The sequence below is a fragment of the Polistes fuscatus genome, unplaced genomic scaffold (genome assembly GCF_010416935.1).
Source record: "Polistes fuscatus isolate 324 unplaced genomic scaffold, CU_Pfus_HIC Scaffold1, whole genome shotgun sequence".
Classification (NCBI taxonomy): domain Eukaryota; kingdom Metazoa; phylum Arthropoda; class Insecta; order Hymenoptera; family Vespidae; genus Polistes; species Polistes fuscatus.
The window spans coordinates 12,070,838-12,094,105 of record NW_025112997.1 but is presented as its reverse complement, the minus strand read 5'-3'; the positions used below and the strand labels follow the sequence as shown (position 1 = coordinate 12,094,105).

Genomic DNA, 23,268 nt, shown 5'->3' with positions numbered 1-23,268 from the left:
GAACCTTATCTAGATAAAGTTTTTTTAGATATTATTAAAAATAAATAGAAGTTTATGAAAACCGCAAATTGTATATATAATAAGTATATCCATGTTTATAAAAATCATCTGCAAGCCTAACAAATGCATTTTAATGCGTGAATTTAAAAAGAACAAAAATATCATGTATGTTTTAATTTAACAACATCCAGACTAGATTCGTTTCGAAAGCTTTCCTTATATATACTAAACATATCATTCTCTTACGAAATATCAACAAATATATATATATATATATATATATTTAGATTTTATATATTTAAATTTTATACACTAGGTTCCCTTATAATGCGATAAATATCATGCAATAAAAAATCATGTTGTGCGAATACTTTCATTCTATAACGCGATTGTTCTTTTAATTCTTTTTTTTTGTTTATTTCTTTCTTCGAAAATAATTTACGATTTTAATACACGAAAGTGTACGAATGAAATATAATTCGGAAGAAAATTTTTCCCCTTTTTGCAATAATAGTTAAAAATAAAATACAAATAATAATAATAAAAATCAATTTAGAAAAGACGAACAATCGGTAACGATGAATAAACTAAATATAATATAATGCTCAATTAATACTCGTATTTAATTTATATTAGCACATTTAAGAAGAAATCGCATTATACAGGAATCTACCGTATAATGTATATAAAATCTTTTGTTACAAATAACCCTTTTGTTCCCTCGATAAATTGTTTCAAGTCGACATAAATAGTAAAACAGAAAAGAAAAAGAAGTTCAAAATAATGTGCATAATAATAATAACAATAATAATAATCATTTCCATACAAACGGATCGTGTGACTGAGTTTTTTTTTTTTATTATTATTATTATTATTTTGTTTTCTTTTAATTCTAATCTACGCAAGTACATACGAAATTATATGTACTTTAATTTGTATGACGGAAGTTTAACAGGTAAAAACTACATCGAATGCTACTGTGGCGTTAAAACGCTATTGTGAACACAGATACGTTATCATTTATCATTTTTTTTTTGTTTTGTTTATGAAATAAAAATTATGATTGATTATTTATATTTTAAGAAAAGATATAATTACAATTATTTCACATCAATTGCAAATAATATTATTAATAATAATAATAATAATCATACGTTCCGCTTATTTAATTGTAAATATTAATTCAATTTTCCAATGTGAATCCTATTATGCGACTGAAAAAGACATGAAATAGAATATAAAAGAATATTAGTAGAGTACGTTATGGAGGAAAAAAAAAACAAAAGTAATTCATTTATCGTCTCCATCCGCTATTTCCTCCGCTATTGCCCCCATATCGATCCGAGTTGCCATTCTAAAATAATAAAAATTATTACATTTGTCGTACCATACGTTTATATACATATATGTACAACAAGAGACACACAGGAGTCACACATCATACATTTAAATTCTATAAATATTATTTGTCTATAATAAAAAAAAAAAAGAAAAAAAACATTAGAAAAAGAATTATTTTCTATAATTAAAAATTTATTAAGAATAACGTGCGACCAAAAAATTTCTTTTCTACGTGAAATATGTGAAATACAAATACATGAAAATGAAATTTTTAATATATGTAATAATTTACATTAGATTATATTGAAATTTATTAATCACAATAAGATAAAAAAAAAGATTATTAAATAATAATAATAATAATAATCTTGATGAATGAAATACGCGTAAATATATGAATATAAAATTTAAATATAAATAAAAATGACTTACCCTTTGTTGATAGCCATGATAATTGTTCTGAGATGACGGATAATTATTACCATTACGAATTTGATGTTGTTGCTGATGTGGATAAGGATGTCTTTGTTGCTGCCGATATTCTCGGTGTTGAAGATATTGTGGTGCTGGACCATAACCGCTAGCCCATGGTCCTGACGGTAACGAAGAGGGTCCACTTGAGCTAGCGGTGTTATATCCACCCAATCTCGATTGATGTCCACTATGATAACCTGAAACATACCAACAACAAAAAATCAAATCATTTCATAACATAATTTCATAAACTAACAAACAAATACCCATAACAAAATTGGTCATTAGTTAAATATACTTGTATGGATTTAGGAAAAATTCCAAAGTTATCTTTTCTTTTGTTTAATAATAAAATTTGTATATAAAAGAACCTACAACCTGAAACATACCAAAAAAAAATCAAATCATTTCATAATTGTTTAAATGATCAAATAAATATGCATAACAAAATTTGTTATTATACTTGTATGGATTTAGAAAAAAAATTCAAAGATTATTACTTTTTATTTAATAATAAAATTTATATGTATATAAATATCGTTGAATCGGAGACATTAGGATAAAAGTCGAATAAAAGATTTGATGAGTATGCTAACAATAAGTAGACGAGATTAAGAATTTCTAACAAACTATCGAGCCCTACTAGATGATAGAAGTACCTAGTACTACCTACTACTACTACTACCTTTTACGAGGTGTGGAATAGAAAGAAAGAAAGAAAGAAAGAGAGAAAGAGAGATAAATAGACAATAATATTCGAACGTAGGTGAATGGGAACGTGCCGGCGCGTGTCGTGCCTATCCATCAAATAATATACGGAACGCGTGTTGCATGACGTCGCGAGTAATAGAAAAGGATGGAAGAAGATCATCGAGTAAAATGAGTAAGCGAATAAAAAGAATGAACAAGGTAGATGAACACAGAAAGAGAGAGAGAGAGAGAGAGAGAGAAGACGACGTCTTGTTTGTCAGCATCACGAAACGTCATATTGCCGATCTGTAATGCTAATAACGGATTTTCGAAAGGGCAACAACGTGCAGCACGCGGCAGTCCACCAAGTTCATCATCATCGTCATCATCGTCATCATCATTTGAGACGTGCTTCGTTTGTACTTACTAAGTAAAGTACCATCATTCGTCTATTTCCAATCCTTTTATTTTTCTTTCCTACATACAACACGCCCACGCGCGTTCCACGAGCGGGACACGGTTATGAAGAAGAAAAAAAAAGGAAAAAGAAGAAGAGGAGGAGGAGGAGGAGGAGGATGAAAAAAGGAGACAAAAAAATTAAGGGCAGGATATAATGATCGCGCTGACAAAAGAACAAAAAGCACCGACCCTTCTTCTTCCCTTTTCTATGTGATCTCTCTCTCTCTCTCTCTCTCTCTCTCTCTCTCTCTCTCTCTCTCTCTCTCTCTCTTCTCTAAAAATTCCACTTCTTCTTTTACTACTACCTACTACTACTCTTGTGAATATTTATAAGTCCGTTTGCGAAATGCGAAATCGTGCACTTTAGCAAAGAGTCAAGGGGAATTCGAAATAAGAGAAACGATGCTAAGTGGGGGAAGGGGGGAGGAAAGGATGATGGTTTGAGAAGTAGCATGGGTGATGATATTCGTTTGATGTGTTCTGGTACTAAAGGAAAATATCGATCATTTTCATTAAGATTTTCTAACTAATTACGGATTCGATTGAACACAATTACGCGACATCGTTAACGACTTTTTTTCATATTTCTTACATATATCTACATATTAAAAAAAAAAAAAAAAGAGTAGAAAGTAAAAAAATCAAACAAACAATCTCCAATCTCATAACAATTAAAAACCTATTAACCAATTTTCAAATTAAAATAGATAAAATTATTATTTGCGAAAAAGGTCTTATAGCAAAAGATAGAGAAAAAAAAGAAAAAAAATAGAAAAAAAAAAGAATCGATTGAACGGATACGAATTATTTTTGAAAAAAATCAAGCCCATATATATATACATACATACATATATATTACCCGTTTGAAAAATTTGTCAAGAATGAAAAATACATGCTAGCCCGCAATGAAGTAAATCGGAATACGGATTATCAGTGACGCACGATAAGCGTATAGTTTGGCTCAATCGAGTTCCTAATGGGAGGCGGCAAACAGCGTCGATATTATCGAGGGTCGAAGGGGTGGTCTCTCTCTCTTTCTCTCTCTCTCTCTCTCTCTCTCGTTCGTACACGCCAGTTTATACGGTCCCCTGTTCTCTCCAACTACTACCACTACTACTACTACTACTACACAACTATCAGTATTAGTAGCAGTAGGTAAAGCCGTTGTGTTGTGTTGTGCTTCCGTCGTATTTCTCCTTGCATTCTCACTCTCGCCCTCATTCGTTTTCTCTTTATCTCTCTCTCTGTTTCGTTCATCGGCCAACAATAACATCCCCCCAGTGAATTCCAAGTAATACGTAGCAAACGGGAACCCGAACGCTAATCCTCACCCACCCTCGCCGTCCCCCGTGGCTCACCTCGAAAGTATGAGCGAGTGTAACAGGGATAGGATAGGAAAAGGATGGAAAAAGGGATGATAGAGAATGTAGGAGGAAGGGCAGGGGAAAGAGGTAGGAGGAAGAGTAGGATGGGTTTAACAGTTTACATGTCGGATCATCCCTCGTTATTGTTACGTTTATGATAATAGGAGACGAACGGGACGCCAACGTCCGATTTCGTTTCAATCCCTTCTCGAAATCATCGAGCTGCACCAAAATCGTTACCGGTTTTACTAAATAATATATCCCTACCCCACCTTCATCCTCACCCCCCTCCAACCACCCTCCTTTTTTCTTTCTTTGTCTTTACTTACAAAATTAAACCTTTCTCGCTTTACGAATGATAAAACATAATCGTATATTTGACGTGTGTCATTTTCATAAATTAGAAAAAAAATATCTATTCTGTTATTCTTTTTTTTTTCTTTTTTTTTTCTTTTTTTCTTCTAAAATAAATGATTGCAACATTAATTGAATAAAAATGAGAGTTTGAGCTTAATGAAACAAAAAAAATCTTTCTTCGAGATCGATTTAACTTAAATACAAAGTATTATAAATAGATATATCAGTGCGAATCTCAGTGAATACTGGAGTAAACGCACTTACGCGAGTATCCACCGCGAAAAAATTATATTGGAAATCGGAGGGAAAGATTAAATGAGAATGAACATGGACATGACGAAAGAGAAAGAGGGGGGAAAAGAGACAGACAGATAGACAGGCAGTCGGACAGTCGGACAGACGGACAGACAGATAGACAGAAACATTCGTTCATATATATATATATATATATATAGATATTTACGTAGGTACATGCGCTTGTACTATATATAACTGCCTATCTGGTATGGGTATTGGATTGGATTGGATCGCCGCGTCAGCAATACAAACACTCGAAACCTCGATGTGGGTCGGTCTTTCTCTCTCACTATCTCACTCTCTCACTCTCTCACTCTATCATTCTCTCACTCACTCACTGATTCACTCTCTCTCTTTCTCTCTCTGCCGTTCCTGTTTCAAACTGAAATTACACTTTCCTGTTCGTATCCTACCCACCAACCAACTTTTCCTCCTCCCCCTCCCCCCACTCCACCCCCTCCCGCGTTTCGAATATTGCTTTGCACATTTTTTTTCTCCCTCGCTTTTTTTTTCCTCCCCCTACTTCGATTCTCTTCTTCTCTTTTGTTCTTTCACCGATTTCGTTTCTGTACGAGAGAGAAAAAGGAAAAAAGATAAAATGTAAAAAAAAGAAGGGAAAAAAAGAAAAAAAAAAGGAAAAGAAGATATGGCCAACGAGAATATCTACGAAACTTATCGTCGTGTCTTTCTAACGTAAAGAGTTTGAGAACTTTTCAATATCAACTAGAACGGATTAATCTTTTTTTTTTATTTTCTTCTTCTTCTTTTTTTTTTCCTTCTTCTATACTTTGATCTTTTTAATACGTAATGATCGTTGTTATTGTTGTTGTTGTTGACGTGACTACGAAAGTCGAGAAATATAATCATATACGAGAGAATAAGAAAAATTCATTTTCTCTAGATCGAAAAGTAGGTAGGTAGGTAGGTAGGTAGATAGATAGATACGTATGACGTGAACATTTGTATAACGGATAGAAGAAGATGGTAAGAGTAAGTGGAATGAAAAGTAGGAATTTTCTTCTACTTCTACTTCTTCCCTTTTTTTTTCTTTCAGAAGAAAGAATTGGAATTCTTTTATCGCATCTACGACGAGTAGTTAGGAAAAAAGAAAGAGATAAAAAAAAAAAAGAAAGAAGTATGGCCAACCACCGACTAACTCGAATGAAAAGCCAGACATTGCTGGTTAAGAGACACTTTGTACACGCTTCTACTAGCGCGTATCCGAGCACATAAAAAAAGAGAAGTTAAAAGAAAGAAAGAAAGAGAAAGAAGAAGAGATAGCGAGAAAAACGAGAGAGAGAGAGAGAGAGAGAGAGAGAGAGAGGAAAGAGTCGCTTATTTAGCTTACCTTTTACTTACACGTGCTGTACAATGTTTACTTACACCCACCTAAGCATATAAGGCCAGAGGCAAGACTCAAGAAGAATAATGTTTGTGTAAGAGACGAAAGGATAGCGATTTCTATAATAAAAAAAAAAAAAAGAAAGAAAGAAAGACAAAAAAGAGAGAGGGAGAGAAATGAAAAAGAAATGGCAGGGGGAAATGGGAGGGAAGGGGAGAGGGTAGAGAAACGTAGGGTCAAGGTTAACACGAGTTGCTCTCATGTAGATCAAACGAAATTATAGAAGATAAGTCTGTCAACATTGATTCTAAACCCCCCGCCTCCCACCACGAGATTTTGATAACCTCCTAACTCTCGTAGCTATATTACATATTTGAAATGAATTTGTATTCTTTTCTCTTATTTTTTTTTTTTTTTTTTTTTAATACAAATATATAAATCTAAAACATTACGTATCATCAATGAAATTTGTTGAAAAATGTTAAGAGTGGAAACCCACGTTGGCGCGAACGCGTCCTTAAGAATAAAACGGTAGCTGAGTAGTGAGTCAAAATGGCGTATAGTACTACTACCTTCCGAGTACCACTCGCGCGCGATTTCTGACGTCTTTGTTCCCTAGGCCCTTTCGTCATATTCACCCCCCTTCCAAACCGCTCGCTCCCTCCTCCTCCTCGTCGTCCTCCTTCTCCTCCTCCTTCTTCTTTTTCTTTTCCTTTTCCCACCTTTACTTCCATCTTTTGCGATCCAGCGCATTCGATAAAACCTCGTGACCATAAAAAGTTCTGCGCTACGAGCTACGATTAAAGGGCACGGAAAGAAATAAAGAGATTTTTCCCGCCTCCAATCCCAACCCCCTACCCTTACTCTCACCATCACCCCTCGCCCCTTCCCTTCGCCATAAAGCCAGTAGTTAGATTTGCCAGTCGACTCGAAAAAAAGTAATTCATTCCTCCATTCGACTATCGTGACTTTCACCGAGTAAAAACTTTCTTTATCTTTCTTTCCCATCCAGGTTTGTCTCGGATTTTTTTCCCTGGCAATTTTCTTGCACGACTTTCTTTCGAAGTAGGTAAGTACAGAGAGAGAGAGAGAGAGAGAGAGAAAGAGAGAAACTGGACGAAAAGAGAAAAAAATAAAAAAAATAAAGAAATAAAGAAAGATTTTCCTCTTCTTCCAACCCCCTCCCACCCTTCTCTTTATCTTTATTTCTTTCTTGGTATCTCCTTTGCTCTTTAGCCACTGGAAACGAAGGCCCTCGAAAATGGCCCTTCTAGCGCCTCGACGAGTCAGCCAGCGAAACTAAACGAAAAGGAGAGACGTTTATCCTTTTCTCTTTCTCTCTCTCTCTCTCTCACACACACTCTTTCTCTCTCTTTCTCTTTATTTCTTTCGTTCTCTGTTTTTCTCATAAACGTTTTCTTACGACGAAGCAAGAACGCTCGAGAGAAAAATGCTAGGTTGCGTGTAGAAGAGCACAGCTACAACAGCAACTGCAACAGCAACAGCAACAGCAACAGCAACAGCAACAGCAACAGCAACAGCAACTGCACTTTTGTCGAGTCCTGTCATGTTCTTCTGCTTATTCTTCGTTTTTCCTACCAACACCGGCGCGTATTATTTATATATATATACCGACGTTTCTTATTTTAATTCCCAACGAAATAGTTACGACTATCGTACGATTCAATTGCCGATGAAATTCGAGGAGAGTATAAGCGTTATAAGGATTAAAAAAAAGAAGTACCTCGATTTCTACGAGGGACGATCGCACTGGCCACTCGAGATTACTTTTTCAAAACCTACACCTTTTTCTTCGAATATTAATATATATAAAAATCCTCCAATCTACAACACAAACATTAGTAGTAGTAACGAAAAGAGAGAGAAAATAAAAAAAAAGAAAAAGAATCTATGAAAAAGATTTCTTCTTTTTCTTAATTTTTTATCGATATTGCAAAACTCCGAAACAAAAATAGAAGAAGAAGAAAAAGAAGAAAGAGATATAGCCTTGAAGAAAAATAATAATAATAATAAGAAGAAGAAAAGAAAAAGAAAAATAAGAAGTAAAAGAAGTAAAAGAAAAAGAAAAAGAAGGGTGCAACGTCGGTAGACAGGACATTGAATTTCGTTCGGTGGGTGTAGCAAGTTGCGGCACGGATTGCTGGTGCGGTACGGAAGCTTTCCAAGTGGTGAAACGACGACGGGGGTAAAGGTGGTATATATGGTATAGGGTGGTAGTATAGAGGGTAAAGGCAGGGTATATAGAAGAGGAGGGGAGCAGGAAAGAGCGACGATCGGACGAGGACAGAGAGAAACACTTGACCCTGCCTGCCTGGCTGGCTGGCTGGCTGCTGCTGCTGCTGCTGCTACCGCTGCTGCTGCTACTGCTGCTTGCCGCACAGCCGATGATGCTGGCACAGCAAACCCTCCCCCTAACCCCCTTACCAACCCTTCCCCTCACCCCACCGTGCAACGTGCGTTAATAAACGCATCGAGATTGTGTTGGTACAGCGTCTGTGTCCCCCTTTCTCTCTCTCACTCTCTCTCACTTTTACCCACCCTTCTCTTTCTCCACCACCCCCCTCCTCCCGTTCTTCCTCCAATACTCACCCCACGTCCGCTACCCGCCCGAGCGAATCTCCCTCGCGCCTTCCACCAACCTTTCGCTCATTGCGCACGCCTACCGTTCACCCACACTTCCTTCCACCCTGCTCTACGTAACCATCGTCATCATCCTCCTCCTCTTCCCTCTCTTCCTCGTCCTCCTCTTCTGCCCACCCCCTCTCCCAATTCCTCGTCTACCTCTTCTACTGCGCATGCGTTGTTTCGCAAGAAATTACATGCGCGTGTGCGTCCCTACGTTACGTTACCTACGGTTTCTAGAAGAGCACGCGATCGCGCACGCAAATAATACACCTACGATATCGTCTCACACTTATATATGATTATATATACACGCATTATCCTCTGTGCGCATATACATATGTGTGTGTATGTATGTATGATGTATACCAGCAATACAGGCAAGAGGACAACTCGACGCACGCGCGCGCGCGCGCGCTCGTGAGAGTAACGTGTTGACTCTTCTGATCGTTCGGCTCCTAATTTATTTACAATTTCGCAAAGGGGAAAGTCGGATTGATTTGAACCCCATTTCGCGATATAATACGAGAGAGTAACCATTGTATATAGGGAAAGGGAGAAAGAGAAAGACAAATCTTTACTATTACTTATTATGGCTCATTCGATTCTATATATATCTGGTATAGTGTTATTTTATTTAATTTATCTATACGCTCGATGATTAATAATTTGTTCTCCTTGTTTGATAATTATTAACATTCTTTCTTTTTTAAAAATATGATAATGTATCATATTTTCAGAAATGGTGATATTTAAATTGGACGAAAGTTAAGTACTTCTTTTTGCTAATACGTTTCGCGTTTATCGTTAGAGCATCTTCTTACAATTTAACGCACAAAGTCTTTTCCAAGAAAAAACAAGACAAAACAAGACAAGACAAGAAAGAAATAAAGAAAGGAAGAGAAAAAACGAGGGTATATACGAGGGAAGGAAAAAGAGAGAAAGAGAGAAAGAGAGAGAGAGAGAGAGAGAAAGAGTGAGAAGAAGAGAGAAAGAGTGAGAAGAAGAGAGAAAGATAGAAGCAGGGTACACTCGTGTCAGAAGCGACCAATAAATTTATCGAGCGGGTGTTGGCATGGAGACTGCCGGACAGAGCTCGGTTGGATGGTCCGGAGGGCTATGAGAGGCCACTCGAGAATCCTCCAGGAGCACGTCGCGGGGAGGAAATTGGAGGCAGGCAGCCACCACGATGCTTCTCTCTCTACCGGTGGTGCCCAGAAGGAGGAACGCGAACACCGAAAGCAAACGAGAGAGAAAGAAAGAGAGAGAGAGAGAGAGAGAGAAAATACGTCGGAGGGTGGCCACTCTCTCTTGGCGGACCTCCTCTTCTATATACCCGTTGAGAAAGAGAGAGAAAGAGAGAGAGAAAGAGACGAGGGGGGTCGAGGTATATCGATTTCTCGCGGTGATCCAATCAACGACGGCGCCTTATCTGACGCCTTTATCGGCGCCTCGAACAACCTGCTTCTTCTTATTCTTCTTCTTCTTCTCTTTCTTCTTTTTCTTCTTCTTCTTCTCTCGTTAAAAGTATCACATCGAGAGAGAGAGAGAGAGAGAGAGAGAGTGATTTAATCATTTGTTAACCGATAATCAACCAATCGAATCAAATAATAAGGATTCAATTGTATACGCTTATCCTATTTTGTATGTTCCTTTCTTTTAAATCCAAAACACTCTTATTCCTAGTAAATGTCTATTATTCTCGTATACATATTTCAAGAATATAACTTCAAATGGTTATATCAATTTGTTACCCTTTCATCACCCTCACCCTTTAATCCTCATCCCCACTTCCATGAAATACCGGACGATCCTTCGAGAGATGTTTAAATCGAAACTACGACACAGCCAATATTTAACAACAGCAGCAACAGCAGCAGCAGCAGCAGCAGCAGCGTACTCACTCGAGAATTTCTTTCGCCAACGGATAATGTTTAATTCATTAATCGCATTAATTATTCATCGACGATGACAAGAGAAACGCTGATTCCGATGCTTCTTCTTCTTCTTCTTCTCTCTTTCTTTCACTCTCTTTAGCTATCATTCTCACTCTTTAAAACTTGTTCTACTCTCCCTGTCTCTCCAAACCGAAAAATATTGTCTCCAAGCAACCAATGTCTCTCTCTCTTTCTTTCTTTCTCTCTCTCTTTCTCTCTCTCTTTCTTTGTTTAACTCTTGTTGAAAACCGACTTGGGATCTTCTCTCAAGAAGAAACGAACGATCCTTATATCTCCAGTTTCTGTCGAATAAATCGTACCTCATCTCCTCGCTTACGATATTCTAGACGCTCGAGTATTGGTTTCAGAGGAAGACATGTATACCTAATCGAGAAGAGGAGAGAAGAGGAGAGGAGAGGAGAGGAGAGAAGAAACGGACGACCAGAGAGACAAACGTTTCTGTATATACCATCAACAGGGTAATCCCAGTGATATTGTTCAGAAACAATAGAGACGTTCATCCCTAATTTGTACGGGACTACCGATTACGTTTAAACACGACCCGTTAAACCGAACCTTTCTTCTTTTTCTTTTTCTTTCCCTTTCTCTTCTTTTTCTCTTTCGTTAAAAGTCAATACTTTAGCATCCTGTCAAATGAAAAAGAGGAATGAAAATACTGGGGCTAGGGAGAGGCGGATTTTGAGAAAAAAAATAAAAATTCCCGTACGTAGAATTAATAGATATGAGAAACGTAGATAGGTAGGTAGGTTGGTAGGTATTTTATGCTTGGTAAAGACAAAAAAATATATTTCCATCTTATGTTAGTTATATATAGACTTCGTAAAAATCCATTTAAACAACTCTAGTCGATATTAAATCGAGTTCCCAATGGATTACACGATATCCGTAATCGTCGTAATTAAACTAAAACCATCGACGGCGATGCTTCACATTTTGTTTTTCTTTTTCTTTTTCCTTTTTCTTTTTTTTTCTTCTAATTTTCCTTTTTGTTTTCTTCTTTCATTTTTCTTTCTTGCTTTTTTTGTTTTTAAATAAACGCGACCAAATTAGGAATTACGTTAACACGAGAAACGAGGGTACCCCTCTTAAAAAAAAAGAAAAGAAAAAAAAAGAAGAGAAAACCCCGTATGAATAATTTTTCATCATTTTAAACGATCTCTCTCTCTTTCTCTAACTCTCTCTCTCGATTTTAATAATTAATGAACCCGTTTTTATTAATAGAACTAATGTCAGAAATTTTGTCCCGGTAAGAGGATAAAAATTGAATTTACTAAGATAAGGTTTTCCTACTTGGCGGGCGGAGGGTTGGAGGGGGTGGAGGGAGGGCGTCGGCTTAAGTTAGAACTTTTTCCCCGCTACTATTAAACGCGCTCAACCTGAACTCGAACGAAAAATATGGATAATAGAAAGCGCAAGGCAGCAGCAGCAGCAGAGGAAAATAAAGTGCAAACTCGGCCCGGTGAGCGTTCAAGTTGTGCTCTTGGGACCTATACTGGTCCAACTCTCGTGCTACGTTTGATTTGAGAGAGCGAGAAAAAAAAGTGTAGAGAGGGAGGCAAGCAGAAGAGTGAAAGAGTAGTGCGCTCAGCGTTGTAGGACTCTCCGCTGGAGAGGCCTCTCTCTCTCTCTCTTCTCTCTCTCTCTCTCTCTCTCTTTCCCTCTCTCTCTCTTTAGCTTGTTCGTACACTCACTCACTCACTCACTCACTCGCTCGCTCGCTCGCTCTCACCCGCTTTAAGCCCTATCCACTACTCATTTATCAAATAAATCAACACAGCTACTTGTGCACCTGTGAAGAGATTCAGTAGCGCTGGCCCGTGCCGTCCAAAAGGGCTACGACGATCGGCGGATTCGACCCTTTTTCCTTCTTTTAATACGCGATATTGTATCCATATTATGCTTAGAAATTAATTCGGTGTTTTCTTCCTTTTTTTTTTTTTTTTTTTTTAAATAAAATCTTTAACCACTATCGTTACACTTCGTTCGCAATCGAGAGAATTTCTTATACCGTCTATTTGGATTATGTCATTTAATATGAGAGAACGTTCTGTCGGTTATAAAAAGGTTCCACACCACTTGTGTGTTAACGTACTACGGTACAAATTATATCGGTCTATCAGAAGAATCATTCGCGTCATCGAATGCTTTTTTTTCCTGGTTTTTTAAAAGTGAGAAAATATCAACCGTTGAAATTATCCCCGATACGATACGATTTGTGCGGTATCAGAGAGAATGGACGCTTTTTGGTTTTAACTTATCAAACATGTAAATAATATTACCAACAGTTTCAAAGTAAATATTCATTTTTGCAAAAAAAGAAAACGAAACGGTTTGCTTTATGTATGATAGGAAAACAATAACTGCAGATTACTATCAACGACAGTTTGAACACCTTATATGATGAATTGGAACGAAAACGGTCGTTTACCGGATCACGGTACGAGGCGCGTTATTTTGCAACATGACAACGTTCTGCCACACATGTGGCTTTAGGCCCATCTGGGGGAGGGGGAACACCCATTTATATACCTTGAAATTAAAAATTCTGTCTTTTACGCGGTTTACTTTTACCTACCATCTTTTTTGGACCTTACAACATTATTTGTCGTAGGAATGCTTCGAGTCGTTTGAAGAAGTCCGACGAATGCATCGATGATTTCACGACCAATAAAGTATTGTCATTCTACGGGGAATTGTATTTATATATTACCCGGTAGAGATTGTAAAAGATTATACAAAATTAACGGTTAATATTTCAAAATATAAATGTTATGTGAAAAGTATACCGAATTAATTTTTACAATTAATTTTTTCATATCTATGTAAAATAATTATAAATAAAAAATAATTTTCATTGAAAAAGTCTTAAATTATTTTTGATCGTATAAGAGGAGAAAGATATACGAATTATTACGTACATATTAATATCAATTGATTAATCTTAAATATTATAAATAATAAATGAATATATATATATAAGTATATTTTGAACTATCATATTTTACCGCAACCTAATATCAAATCCCTCTTTCCTCCCCATATTTGATGATGATAGTCGAATGAGAGTGACCTATTCATGGTTATTGTATAATAAACCTCAATTTATATGATACGGTCAATCACAATATAAGAGTTAAGTAAGTATATATTATACATCCATGCTGAAAATGAGTGAAAATATCGTATGAATGGTTAACATATTCTTTTATATATAAAACGATTCGATTTAAAAACAATTCTTTTCTCGTAAAAGAAAACAAATACCTAAAGTGGATATAGGATTAAAAAAAGATTCTATTAACCAAAAATAAAGAAAAAGTCAAGAATTGCGCAAGATGTATAAAATAAAATAAAGTAAAATAAAACATATATTAAATAGACGAATAGATAAAGTAATAACAAATAAAAAATGTAAAAAACCGAGGAAAAGAAAAGAACGAAATAAGCTTTCCCTCTCTGTCTCTCTCTATCTCTTTCAGCGTATGCGTGAGAAAAAAAAGAAGATTAGAATATCAAAATCCAAAGGAGAGAATTTAGTTACGCGGGTGCGTGAGAAATGAAAAGGTAAGAAAGAGAGAGAAAGATAGAACATGTTGAATAAAGAAGGATAGAGTCAAGATCAAGAAGAAGAAGAAGAAGAAGAAGAAGTAGAAGTAGAAGAAGAAGGAGAAGAAGAGTAGGTACATTGCGAAGTAGAGGAAGAGACCGAGGATGGTCCTTGTGCACCGAGGACCCCAGGATACCGAGCAAGGAGTATCCTAGAACTGTCGAGGATGCTTCACACCCATCGTCCTATACCTCGTGCCTCTTCCATGGCCACCCACCCCTTCCCTTAAGTTCCTTCCCTTCCCTTCCTTTCCCTACCTCCTCCTCCCACCATCTGTCTTCTCCTCTTTTCTCGTTGTAAATATGCCCCCTTCTCTCCCCCACCCTTTCCCCTTCCTTCCCTCCTGTTCTCCGCAACCCATCAGGATCCGCGCTCTTACAAAGAGAATCGTCGGCTTCCTCCTCGGCGACGTCGCTGCCGTAGTTGTCGACTTCTCTCATCCAAACGCTACAACACCAAGAAGAGGGATATCGCGTCTCGGTTCTTCACTCTTCCCTCCTAACCCCACTACTACTACTACTACTCACCCTCCCATCCTTTTTCCTACTCTCTATCCCACTACCACCACGTTTCTCTCTCTCTCTTTCTCTCTCTTTCTCTCTCTCTCTCTTCTCGTTCTATGTGCCGCAAGACTTTCGTACGGATTGCGAGATCAAGAGCTCTTCGAAGGCACTGGAGTTAAGTTTGAGAGCGCGGGTTGTGCACGAAGGTGGCAGGCTTCTATCTCTATCTCTCTCTCTCTCCTCCTCTTCTTCTTCTTCTTCTTCTTCCTCTTTCTCTTTCTCTTTCTATTTCCTCTAAAAGTTAAATCGAGAGTCGCTTTTTTTCTTGTTCTTCATTAAAATATTCAAAGATACGATATATTTTTGTATATGTTATATAATACGTATATATGTAGATTAACTCGCTTTAAAAGAAATTGTACAATGGTTGAAAACATAAATACAGGTAGTCTTCTTACAACACGGCATTCTGTAACACGGTTTCGTTACAACACAATTCGTAAATTGCGGGAATCTTCCTACAACGTAGGAACAATGGTATCTTATAATACGGTTTCATTCTATTAACATTATTATCATTTTATTAATCATTATATAAGACAATTTGTCACAAACCTTTGTACAAGACTGTACTTCTTAAATCACTGGATATCATGATTTTTGTGCTTAACGTATATTTAAAAACTAAATTATCTTAAAATAATGAATTATGCGTCTCATCTTATTTTCATCTTCTTCTAGGATGAACTTATCCTACCGTGTTACAGGAAGATTATCTGTATACAGGATGGGACAATAATTTTGTCCACTTTGAATATCTCTCCGTTGTTTCGTAATAATATGAACAAAAAATATGAATACATATTTTATATCAGAAAATACGAAACAACGAATTACTGCAGCACGTGTATTAGAATTAATTCAAAGATAATAATACGTGTACGTATGTCAACGATACGAAGATTACTGTTTCACATTAATGCAAATGATCACAATTTCTAACATCTTTTGTAACATAAGAATTTGACTACCTCATTTCATTTTGAATGTGAGCTTCGCTGATAACTTACTGAAATTATCTTAACGCTCTATTATCACAAAGTGGTAAAAGTTATGGATCATTCTGTTTAAAAAAAAAAGCTAAGACTACATTGAAATTTATTTACCCCCACCACACCTTTTCTATTTAATATACAAGTTCAGTGCCAAACATTTGTTCATATAATTACAAATAATAGGGTGAACCAAAAGTTCATCTGTTTATTTTGTTATAAACTGCATAATGGATTGTTTTTTTTTGTAAAATTTACTTTGGACAAATATTAATTTTAAAAACGCACGAACTTTTAATTCACCCTAATAACGGCGAATATACAAGGTGTACAAAAAAATTATTAATCAATCCTGTACACATATTATTGGACTTGAACGAAATTGTTAAAGATAAAGAAAGATAAAAAAGAAAAGAAAAGGAAAGAAAAGACAAATCTTATCCTCTAAGAAGAATCTACGGCATTCCAGGAAGTCCTGTGGGTAAACCTGTTGACGAGTCACACCATTGCGAAGGCGTCGAGTCGTAGAAACGATGAAATTAGATCCTTCGAAAGTAAAGGAGACCGAGAGATGGGTCAACAAGTCGTTGGGACGAAAACTAGATTGCACTCTGTTCTCTTTGGAAAGGACGGAGGAGGTAAAAGAGCTTGCCCGGATCCGTAACACGATACCGACCACCACCGCGGTAAAGTAATCGAGACGCGTCATGGATCTGCCAATCGAAGAGAGAGAGAGAGAGAGAACGTGCCTCCGGTTATTGTACTTCCGTTTCTTGTCGGAACACTGTTCTACTAACTTGTCTCTACGTTGTAACAGCTAAAAAGGAACAAGAAACTTATCTCCAATAAAAATAACTTTTATCTGTTCTCTTAATTTCTTTCTTTTTTTTTTCTTTCCCTTATTTTTGTTCACACGAAGAAGAAGAGTAAAGAATATGGCTTTATTTTAAAAATAAAAAGGAATAAAAATAGAGAGGAGAGGGATGGGTATGAATCTTTCCCCTTATTTTTTCTTCTTTTTCTTTTTTTTCGTTCGTTTACTTTCTTTTTATGGCAAGAGAAAAATATGGACTAGGTGGTAGTAAACCACCATGGAAGGAAGGAAGGGTGCTACCAACAACGCCTTGTAAATCCGATTTCGTTGGATCATCCTTCTAAACTGTTCCCGATGCTCTTGGCAAAAGAAGGCATATAACGAGGGGGTAAAAAAAAAGAAAAGAAAAAGTCGAGAGAAAAGAAAAAGATGAAGAAAGGAGGAAGAAGAAGAAGAAGAAAGAAAGTCGTACTTTAAAAAGAGGTTAGCGTTAGCATCGGTCGGTCCCTCGGGTTCTCGCGCGGAAATGAGGTGGAAAACCGCGCACCCTCGGTACCCAAAGAAGGTTCACCTTTTCTTCGAATCTCCTCTTCCTCCTCCACTTCATCCTCTTCCTCCTCCTCCTCCTGCTACTACTACTCATTCACCACCTCCTTCACCACCAACAACAGCATCAACCACGTACGATCCAAACTACATAACATGGATTTCGAGTAGGTACCCCACTTTCTCATGTGGTTTTACGATATTACACAAATGCCCTTCGAATTCTCGAAAGAGAGAGAGAGAGAGAGAGAGAGAGAACAAACGCTTGTAGATGTAACCGAGCGCGATGAATCGTAGAAAATCATACGAATGTGTTTACGTAGATGATAACATGAACAACTTTCTTTCAAAAAAAAAAAACAAAAATATCTCCAAGACTCAGAAAAAGGGTATATTACCATAGATTGAGAGGAAATAAAGGTGTAATACGGTTATCTTGATTATCTAAGTTAACTCGGTTATCAGGACATAACGGAAACATTTTATGCGACAAAAAAAAGCGATATTCGTAAGAACGTACTTTCGATCGAAAATGTCGTACTGTTCGAACCGAATTTATTTTTTTGAACCTTTTATTTTTATATATATATATATTTTTTTTTCTCTTTTCTTTTTTTAGTTGTACTTTCCCAAAGTGGAGAGTGGTAGAGGAAACGGATGGTTCAAAAGAAATCATAGCTTTGTACGCTTCTTTGCTTGATGCTTGAAGAAAGAAAGAGAGAGAAAGAGAGAAATTGCTTGGCATCTCCTTCTACTACTCCATCGTATGCGCGTGCATGCGTGTACCGAGGGAGGAAAAAAAACTCGTCGTCGATTCTGAATTAATCTCATTCGACTGCCCCCTTTATACGTTGGTTCTCCCTCACATCCTGCGGCGAGACTCCTGGCCGCTTCGTGGCTTCAAGGTTAATTGGAATGAAAACGAAGAAAGGGAAAGAAACGGGCCGACGTAGAAAGATGAAAAAAAAGAAAAAAGAAAAGAAAAGAAAAGAAAAAAAAAGAAGAAGACGAAAAGTAAGAGGAAATCTTTCTTGGTCGCGACGATGATTTTTTTTTCCCTTAACGCAATTGAAAACGCTTAACCACACGTAAAAACCATCTTCTCTCTATTTCTCTTTATCTATCTATCTATCTGTCTATATATTTTGACGAAAGAATATTGAAAAAAAAAAAGAACGAATCTGAATGTTTCTTACTTTTTGTCTTTCCTCAAAATAATTGACTAAGGTTATTCATTTTTACTTGTAAAGTAATTGTACTACTAGTTTTTAAGATTAAACATCACATTATATATAATCTGAAAAATCTTTTTATACTTTTCTATGAATAAAAATTTATGTTTCTCGGAAATTAAGAATCGCGCAAAACGATTGCTCCACTTCGAAAAAAAATGTTACGAATAAAAGAAAACTAGAGGATAATGGGGAAAAGAAAATTAGAGGTTAGAGAACAGGTGTACCGAGTGATCCTTGACAATAAAAAAAAAGAAGAAGAAACTCAGAGAGAGAGAGAGAGAGAGAGAGAGAGAGAGAAAGGGAGATAGAAAAACCTTAACATCCCTTCTGTGTCTCGGAAATACGCACCATTTACTTTTTTATATGGTATTATGTATTAAAAAAGGTACGAAAAAGGTTCTCCATTCACGTGTAGTTGAATATCGAACGAAGAAAAACCTTAGAATAGTTCGTTCGGTCCTTTAACAATGATGCCGATGCATTCCTATTTGTGTAAAGTAGTCGTTTGCAAACGTTTTCGAACTAGATCACGGAGATGTAATTCAAGATGACGCACTCGTCTTCGACTCTTTGAGCCTATTCGAAAATGACTCGACCGTTCAAAGCTTATTTCGAGTGCTTTTACTACTCCATAAATCTATTATAAAAGGAATCATTATTTCTAAATTAAATATTCATCGAACAAATATTTATTCATTAATATTTTCGTCAATATTTTTACTCGAGTCTATTCTATTGCATAAAACAAAATATGATTTAAGTTATCATTATAATAATAATGTTAACTTTGTATTAATATAATTATAATATAATAATCATATTAATATTTGCTGGAAATCTGTATTATTTTGTTTCCTGCAGATCCGGTACCAGGTTAGGGGGGGACAACAATTTAGTAAATTCTATTTTATTACATTTTTTATATATGTTATCTACCTCTAAAAACGTTAAAAATACGCGAATCGAGATCGTTAACGATTCTATACCTCTCGATAAGATTTTTTCCCCCATTTGCCCTTACATAACGATGACGCATAAGTAATAAATAGCCATTATAATAAATCAAAGTTCGACGAGATATCGATTTGACGATAGGGGTGGAAAGACAAGTTTAGGGTTTAAGTAAAAGTTCAAACGAATCAATCGGGTGACCCTTTTAGATTCTATATCGGACGTTAAAGGGGTCGACGATGAGACGTTCACTTTCCACATCCCACATCCCCCCCCACCACCACCACCACCACCACTAGAAATCGCGCGAACAACCCTCTGTTCTGTAAATCGAGACGGTTTAATAGAATTTCACGCTCCTCTAGGATTGACCAGAACAAGGATCGGTGATTGCTCTTGCGGAATCTGAAAATCGGTCAACCGAGGAATTGATAATCAAAGCAACTTTGTCAGTCGTCAGTCTGATTTCTCTGATTCTCAATTTGACTCGTTAACATTTTGAAAAAAAAAACTTTTGTAAGAAAACAAAATAAAAAAGAAAGGAAAAGAAAACCAAACTTTTGTATTCGTCGTCAACGCGCCAAAAAGAAAGAAAAGTAAGAAAGAAAGAAATGAAACAAAATATAAAAGATCGAACGATTGAACGAACAGATCGATTGTATTTCGATAAAACACAGAGAGAGAGAGAGAGAGAGAAAGAGAGAGAGAAACAACATATCTATAACCGTGTTAATAAGAGAAGCACCTCTTCGAACTTTACTCTATACGGAGAACGAGAAAGAACTTTTCTAATTGCTAATACTTCTTCCTTTTTTCCTTTCCCCTTCTCTTCTCTTTCCCTTACCACCCACACCCACACCCCACACCCCGAGCTTTTGCACCGACGATTCCAAGAGTGTTGCAGAGGTCTCTACTTTCCTCCTCCGCTTGTTCCGGAGGGAGAAACAAATCCGTATCTTTGACGAAGCCGAAGAGTAAGCGAGAAAGAAAGGGAAAGGAAAAAAGAAAAGAGAGAAAAAGAGAAAGAGAAAAAAAGAGAGAGAGAGAGAGAGAGAAAGAGAGAGAGAGAGTAGTGGGCGTACGTGTCCTTAAGCGAGAGCGAGCTTCCACGCTAATGAGGCGCGGCGTAATTAGTGAGACTGTCTACGCGGTGGACCCTTCACGATAGGGAGGATCCCTCTCAACGAGACTCGAGTCTCGGTATCTCTCTTCTTCTTCTTCTTCTTCTTTTCCTTCTTTTTCTTTTTCTTTTTCTTCCTCTTCTTCTTCTTCTTGCACTTAATCCATCCCTGTTTCTATCTCTATCTCTATCTCTATCTCTTTCTCTCTCTTTCTCTCTCATTTTCTTTCTCTCTTTTTCTCACTCTATCTCTTTCTCTCTCACTCTTTCACTCTCTCACTCTCTCATTCTACCTCACTCTCTTTCTCTCTCACTTTCTTTCTCTTTTTCTCTCACTCCTTTTTTTCTTTCTCTCTTACACTTTTTTTTTTCTATTTTTTTTTGTTTCTTTCTAGCTGCTTCATTCTCGACGCATCCTCGAGCGATTTCTTATTCTTAGCCGGTCCGACACGAGCCGTTAAAAAGTAAAGCAAAACTTCAAAACAAATCTGAAATCGGTTGCACGCGTTACACATATCTTGCGCATACGTATTTTGATTTTACGTTACGAAAGACATAATGCAGATTTACAAATTAATGCGTTATAATGATAAGAAAATAAATTGCCGTTTTATTTTCGACAAATCAATGAGCGATTTTTGTTTAATTCTTAATTAAAGTCCCAATTCGATACTTTTAATAAAGGTTAAAAGTTAGACAAATTTGAATAAGTTTGATCACTGAAAATAAATCTGTTAAAAGCGTTTACGTTAATATGTAAATGTACGACATATACGTTTCGAAAGACAAAATACAAATTTACAAATTAATGCGTTATAATGATAAAAAAATTAATTGCCGTTTTATTTTCGACAAATCAATGAGCAATTTTTGTTTAATTCTTAATTAAAGTCCCAATTCGATACTTTTAATAAAGGTTAAAAGTTAGACAAATTTGAATAAGTTTGATCACTGAAAATAAATCTGTTGAAAGCGTTTACGTATACGTGAATACACGTACATATATATATATATATATATATATATATATATATATGTATATATAGACACATAGACGTTAGGTCTGTTGTTATGTTGGTTTCGTTGGGTGGCTTAGGAAAGGCGGAAGGCCGATTTAGAGCACAATGCGGCTCAATGCCGGGGAAATTAGCCGCGGCGCTGTCGGTGACGCCCGTCAGCCCCACGCTAGGAGCGAAAAGCATGATAGGAGCGAAAAGAGGGACCCACCACACACCATACAACACCATACCATACCATACCATACCATACCATACCATACCACACCGTATCGTATCCATCCCCGAACCCGTCAAACCAAAAAGGAAGAGAGCATAGGCTGCCGCCTGCACGAGTAGTATTATCGGTATCATCGATACGCGACTTTCGATCCTATCTAAATTCGAATCTCAATCTCGATTTATGATCTTTCCTTCTCTCCCTGTCTCTCTCTTCCTCTCCCTCTCTCTCTGTCTCCTTCTCTCTCGACACCTCGACACCTCGACACTCTTCACGAGTAACCCATAATATACCTTTCTTTTTTTTTCTTTTCTGAAAATTTTCAACGCGAGTAATCGAAACTACTATCAAACAACTTATTCATATCTAACCGATTAGAATAAAAAATGTCTATAAGAATATAATGTGTTATTCTTGATTCATCTCTTTCAAGATAAATCACGATAAATCTTCTATATACCTTAATAGGTATCCCATATAAAATAGCTACGCAGGTAGACCTCTTCTACTCGAGTAATATGAATAGGCTAAAGATGAATGGACGTTTAGAGAGAGAGAGAGAGAGAGTGAGAGAGAGAGAGAGGGAGAGAAAGAGAGAGAAAGAGAAAGAGAAAGAGAAAGAAGATGTTGCGGGCATCTACGTCTCCTTTATCTTCTCTCTTTCTTCCTGTCACTCGTACTATCTCTTCGATGTAGTCTTCTCTTGCGATTTGCTTTTTTCCTCTTATTCTTTTTCTTTCGTCTTCCTTCCTTTTTTTCTTCTTTTTACTTCCTTTACAAAGAGAGAAAAAGAAAGAGAAAGAGAGAGAGAGAGAGAGAGTAAGAGATTCGATGAACGAGAGAGAAGCAAATATAAAGGAGCTTCTCATTCGTATCGCAGGGCCCTTCTTCTTCTTCTTCTTCTTTTTCTTCTTCTTCTCTGGATTCGACCACCGTTTAATTCACCGTCGAAGCACTAATGGATGGATAATGGCGTGTAATGGACGACGCGTACATTACGGGTAATACCTCGCGTAGGCGTTTTTGTAAGTTCTCAAGAGACACGGAAAGAGAAGGACAGAAAGAGAGAAAAAGAAAGAGAGAGAGAGAGAGAGAGAGAGAGAGAGAGAGAGGGAAACATGGTAAACGGACGTACTCGCCGCCCGCCCGGTGGTTAAAGAATAATCGATGAGGTGGTAATTTTTTCACGAAACGTAGGTATATGCATTATCGTAAATATGGATACTATTTATAAGAGTCTTTCAAACAGCAATTTTAAACGTCATTTTCATATTTAACT

At 36.7% G+C, this 23,268-nt stretch overlaps 1 protein-coding gene across 1 annotated transcript in view; it reads right to left on the bottom strand.

Annotated features, from left to right (window-relative positions):
- Window positions 1-1,195: 1,195 nt before the first annotated feature.
- The window catches only part of LOC122522583 (5'-3' exoribonuclease 2 homolog), a 32,495-nt gene continuing 10,422 nt past the window's right edge, over window positions 1,196-23,268 (bottom strand). Inside the window, exons 16-17 of the mRNA XM_043643784.1 lie at window positions 1,774-2,012; window positions 1,196-1,354 (exon numbers count right to left, since the gene is read on the bottom strand). Coding sequence (XP_043499719.1) covers window positions 1,295-1,354; window positions 1,774-2,012 — 299 coding nt within the window. The 3' untranslated portion in view covers window positions 1,196-1,294. The remainder of the gene's footprint in view (window positions 1,355-1,773; window positions 2,013-23,268) is intronic.